Source organism: Schistocerca serialis, chromosome 8 (genome assembly GCF_023864345.2).
Source record: "Schistocerca serialis cubense isolate TAMUIC-IGC-003099 chromosome 8, iqSchSeri2.2, whole genome shotgun sequence".
Lineage (NCBI taxonomy): Eukaryota > Metazoa > Arthropoda > Insecta > Orthoptera > Acrididae > Schistocerca > Schistocerca serialis.
Genome location: NC_064645.1, coordinates 400,297,557 through 400,303,556, shown reverse-complemented (window position 1 = coordinate 400,303,556; position 6,000 = coordinate 400,297,557). Strand labels below are relative to the sequence as shown.

The following is a 6,000-nucleotide window of genomic DNA, read 5'->3' as shown; positions in this document are numbered from 1 at the left end:
AACTGCCGCAGCCTCGGTGGGTTGTTTCTTTCATTTTGTCTTGCAGTTTACGCTGTGTGAGCGCTGTGTCTGCCAGTGGAAATCGTCCAGAGGTCTAGATTTGTAAACTACATCATCTTTGCCGGATTTGGATTGCCCTGAGCTGTAGCTGGATTGTATTTTGTACCGTTTTTCATTTCTTTATGTTTTTGGAGTGACTTTTCCCCTGCTCGTTCGTGACTGCGTCTTGTTGTTTTTTCCACTCTCAAATTTAGTTATCACTAAACTCTATTGAGGGTATAGGTTTCTATACGATTTCGTTCAGTGGTAATTTTCTCAAAGAGGTTGGGAACCACTATCCTACACCCTGCCTCTCCTCCCACCTCGTCGTCACCGTTCAGCAACCAGCAACACCATCAATGCCGGGTCTTTGCTGCTATGATTAGAAACGACTGCCTCCTTTGATGTGTCGCATTGATTTTAATATAATTTTCTATGCATATCTGTCTTTCTTTTGCGTTACTCTGTCCACAACACCATCCTATCTTCTTTTCCTCCACTCCTCTTTGCTTTCCTGTCATGTCGTGATTTCCCTAAAACGCTTTAGGCAAATGCTGGCATGGTTCCTATGAAAGGGCACGGCTGATTTCCTTCCCCATCATTCCCTAATCCGAGCTTTTGACGTTACTCACCAATCTCCTTCTCCCTCCTTCTCTTGTCATGTCTACCACCTCTTCAATTTCTCAGCATTCCCATCACTATTTCTATTGCTTCTTCCTCATCTCGTTCGCTCCTTCGTTTTCATCATTCATTTCAGTCCCCTAATCTAATCACTCTCCTCATCACGCTTCGTCTCTGCTTCTCGCCCATTAATCCCTCTATCTCCCTTTGGTATTTTACACTCCCCCTGCTTTTCGGTCCTCTCCTCCCCCTACTCTCTCTCTCTCTCTCTCTCTCTCTATCCCTATCTCTCTCTCTCTCTCTCTCTCTCTCTAGCTCTCTCTGTCATACACATCACGCGCGCCACTCGCCCTCACCCTACAAGGGATTCTGGCTGGAGACGCACCTTGCACCATGTCCGCGCGCGACACGCTGGGCGGCCGCGTGGCTCTGCTCTCGAGCACGGGCGCCTTCTGCAGGCGGTCGCTCTCGACGCTCTCCTCATTGGTGCGCCAGTAGACGGTCGCCACCGTCGCCAGGCACTTGAGCTTCATGTCGCCGCGCCGGAAGTGCCGCGGCCTCACTTTGAACTCCAGACCCAGCACCGACGTCTCCAGGCCCGTGTCTTCACCGTCCAGAACAGAGTTGTCGCTCGACACCAGAATGTATGGCCCTCGTAGCAGCGTCGAGTTCGCCTGTGGATGAAAAGACAATTTTATCAATGCGTGATGGCAGTCATCTATCAGTATTAATGATGGTACTTCGCGGCAGAATAAAACTGTGCGCCAGACAGGGACTCGAAGCTGATATTTGTTTTTAGTGGATAATGCTCTTCCGGCTGAGCTATGCAAGCATTATTCAGGACCATAACCTCTGTCCTACTTTCCAAATTTCACAGGTCGTCTGTTTCACACACTCATGCATCAGCACACTGGCAAGGAAGGTGACCACCGAAAGAAAGACTTACCCTTAGCCTACAGTTGTTTCCAGAGAGACAAGGCTGCCCCCTGTTCCACACACTTTTCAGTGGTTATATTGACCGAGCCTTTCATAAATGGTTGATTTTATTGAATGGCCCCTTAACATATTGTGATTTTAATTTTATGAAGATGCTATATGCTGATGATCAGATTTAGGTGAATCCAAAGAAGTGGTTGAAATTGAAGTAAATAAAATGAGTCAAATTACCGCCATATAAGTAACGAGAATTTCGATAAATAAAGCAAAAGTGATGACGTGTAAAGCATTGAAACCCATATGAACCATAACAAGAGAGAAATTTTAAAATCGGTTGATGTAGAGCTAAAATTAGACACGTTCATACATTTCTGTAAAACTAAAACATACACTAAAACATAACGTACGGAAGGAAACACTAATTAATCTCTACAAAATAATATCGTGGTCTTCGCTATTGTATGGTAGCGAATTTTGGACCCTAACATCTGATCAATTATTACGAATCGAATCATCAATGTTCCTCCGCTTTTAGCTGAATAGTCATAGTTGGGCCGCTAAAGAAAAACTGATATTAGACTAGAACTAAATGTTGTACCCTTTACAAATATAACACACAAGAACCGACTGATGTGGAAAGACGATGTCTGACATATGTCTAATGATAACTAAAGCTGCAATGCAATATCACCCAACCGACAAGAGGAACAATCGGCAAGAGGAATGTTGTACGTGCCTTAAAGAGATGGCGTGAACAATACTGAGCAGGTACAGGCCAAAAGGCTTAATCCTTCAAGACGATGACAATGATGACGGTGTTGGTGCTGGTTGTGGTGGTCATGGTGATGATGAATCTTTCATTCAGCAGCGGTCACTGCGCTGCTCTGAAATTTCGCGACAGATTATCGTTCAGACCGAGATTCAAACCGGAGTTTTGTCTCCGTTGAAGCGTGAATAATCAATTTTCGAAACAACCTCGAAATGTCCTCCCAGCATAACTGCGCGAAATGTTCTCCATTTTGAAACTGAGTCAGTTCCGAATTAGGCTTGTGTCCGTCACGCCTACTAATGTCATCGCACCCCTGCTGGGCTGCTTTAACTGACATTTCTGTGCATGCGATTGTTACCGACTGAAGCTACTGAGTGCATCGTGAGGTTTCTCTTCAGTCCAGATGGAAGAACCATTGCTTGCAAGGGCAGGGTTCCAAGTTCGAACCGCAATGTTAATTTTCCCAAAAATTTCAAAACTGTTCACATTTTGCTTCAAAGTGAAAGATCGAACCCAGTGTGAGTAACAATGAGCGCAAGATGAGACAAACGGTGCTGTCCGCTTAGAAGGGAGTGGAAACATTTGAATATGAATGAAGGTAGTGTGAGAACTTCTGAAATCCCACAAGACTTTCAAAAGAGCGAGGTGGTGTAGTAATTCAGAAAGTGAAACTATGGATAGGGTAACTGGGATACGATCCCACGCCCTCTGCCATCTTCCTGCATCTTCATCACTCATTCCTCTAATACACCGTCTCTCACATTCGTACATCTCTTCATCCCTTTCCTTCCTGTACTCCTTCACTCCCACACTTATATATGCAACCTGATTTCTTTACACAATTTTCGTAGACCACTACCGGTCGATATAACTAGATTCTTTCACAGTACCCTTCCACAGCTTGGCTTTACGGAACTTAGCTGGTGCATAGTTCCCACAGAAACGTCTACTGAATGGTGGTTGGTTGGTTGGTTGGTTGTTTTGGGGAAGGAGACCAGACAGCGAGGTCATCGGTCTCAACGGATTAGGGAAGGACGGGGAAGGAAGTCGGCCGTGCCCTTTGAACGGAACCATCCCGGCATTTGCCTGGAGCGATTTAGGGAAATCACAGAAAACCTAAATCAGGATCGCCGGACGCGGGATTGAACCGTCGTCCTTCCGAATGCGAGTCTACTGAATGGTGCCCTGGCCTCGTACACCGATAGCGACGTACGAGAATAGCACCCTAAGGGATTACACAAGTTTTGTGATTTCTGATTCGGTATCACTGAAGAGGGTATGACTACAGCTCCTCCTCACGATGTTAGGTAGTACATCAAATTGACAAATATCGTAATATGATTACCATACTGAAAGCAACTGTCAATCCATAGATGGAAGTTCATTCCTTCAATCTGAGATACCTAATACATGTTTCTGCCATACCTGCCTTATTGTATCTGTCGTTTCACTCTAAATGCTGTTTCTAAAAATCATTATCTGAACAAAAAACCATTCCAATGTGCAGCTCAGTGATGGGATGGCGAGGCGCGGGCGACTCGAGTGCACCGAGAATTCCTCGAGCCTCTAGTTCTGAAGCGATTCTCGAGAAACTCACGAGAAACGGCTCGGCGACGTGTGCCGCTGCGCGCCAGTTGGCTGCGAGAACATACGCCGCGCCGCTGTTGTTTTAGGAATTGAATGCCGCCGCTAGACAAACACGCTCGCTGCTCGCTGTGCTCGTAACTAGTATGTCTCAGGTTTCATTCGAGTAAAGTTGTTATTCAAATCAATATAGACACTCGAAAACGAACATCATGGTGCTGGAAATACTTTACGGAGGATGGAGATAACGTTACTTGCAACATTTGTAGTAAAAATCTCCGTAATGTATCAAAAAATACAACGGACATGATTAGACATCTTAAACTGCACAATTTATCGAGGAATAAAACAGCGACGTCCGTGGATACAGATGTTCATTCTTCCAATATTGCGAGGCAGACAAAATATCCAGGTATGTATGGTACAAAAGGTGAATTCCGTGCAAAAGTTCGGACAGTGTCCAAATCGTTCCGCCACGCTTAAGAAAATTTTTATTTTTTAATCGTACTCCGTTTCTCTTGATAGAAGGAAGTAAACGACAACAACAGCTAGATGAAGCACTTGTGGCCATAATAACAGACGATTTTCAACCGCTTTCAATCGTCGAGGACACTGGTTTTCGACGTTTTGTTTCAATGTTGGACGCACAATACTCGATACAAAATCGAAAAAAGTGGCACCTCATGACTGAGGATGATTACCATAAACAGAAAGGGGCTGTAAACTTGGCCGCGGAAGACTCTACTTGTGTTTCTTTAACGACCGATATCTGGACCTCACTCAATAGTGAGGCATATATTGCTGTAACTGGTCATTTCATTAACACTAATCGATGCCTTAAAGCTTTAGCTCTCGAGACATTCCGTTTCCCGGGAAAGCTTACAGCGCTAAATATTAGTGAGGCGTAAGATAACGTGATTTCAAAATGGAACACTGAAAACAAAGTTGTAAGCATCACAACTGACAATGCCAGTAACATGACGGCAGCCGAACAACTTATTCACAGTGGCAACATAGATATGCAACATGTGCCTTTTTTAGCACACACCATCAATTTAGGGGTGAAAAGTTCTTTGAACAGCAACAGTGAGCTCTGCATAATACGGAAAAAGGCCAGAAAAATTGTCAGCTATTTTAAAACAAGTTGCAATGCTAATGAAAAACTCCATGAGATCCCGGATCTAATGAAAAAACCTGTTCATAAATTGAATCGGGAAACCAAAACCCGATGGAACAGTACGTTTTATATGCTACAACGTCTAATGGAGCAAAAGGAATGCCTTGCAACCAGTTTATCATTTTTGTATTCAGGTGTAGAGAGCCTCACAGCTGACGAGTGGCGAATTTTGAGCGAACTTTATGTGTACTGGAGCCTTGAAGTGGTAAAAAATGGAATCTCAACTGAAAACTATACCTCTCTTTCGAAAGATATTCCAATAATCAGACAGCTAATCCTAACAGTATGCAATGGGAAGTGGGCTGCCACGACAGCGCAAGAGCTACAGCAACATCTGCACGACTCACTAATAGCCCGGCTAGGATTAATAGAAACAAAGTACATGCCGTTGCCACAGTTCTCGACCCAAGATTCAAAACGTTACCATTTACGAATCCCATTCATTCAAGACATGCAGTTGCAAGCCTAATTGCAGAGTGCACAAACGTGGTAGAGACCGTACGATATACTCATTCGGCTGCTAACGACACTATAGCATAGACCTGGAGAAACAACGATATTTAGAAGAACCGTACCTACAATGATCGGATAATCTTTTACATTACTGAAAAAAAATGAAAACCGTTACCCAGGTCTAGCTGTCGTGGCAAAAAAATATCTTGCAATACCTGCAACTTCTGTTCCTAGTGAAAGACAACTTTCGAAAACAGGACTACTTATAAACAAACAAAGAAGCAGACTAAAAGGCTAATTGGTTAATAAAATCATATTTCTAAACAAAAATCGACGACAGTGCAGCAATTGGATGTAAAAATGCCTTCTGCTGAACAACTTTTGTTTCCTTTCTTTCTTCAGTAAGTAAACGCATGTACGC

The 6,000-nt window shown here is 43.8% G+C and overlaps 1 protein-coding gene across 1 annotated transcript in view; it reads right to left on the bottom strand.

The window, feature by feature from the left end:
* Positions 1 to 971: 971 nt before the first annotated feature.
* The window catches only part of LOC126417034 (uncharacterized), a 697,139-nt gene continuing 692,110 nt past the window's right edge, over positions 972 to 6,000 (bottom strand). The window contains exon 5 of the mRNA XM_050084926.1: positions 972 to 1,334. Coding sequence (XP_049940883.1) covers positions 972 to 1,334 — 363 coding nt within the window. The remainder of the gene's footprint in view (positions 1,335 to 6,000) is intronic.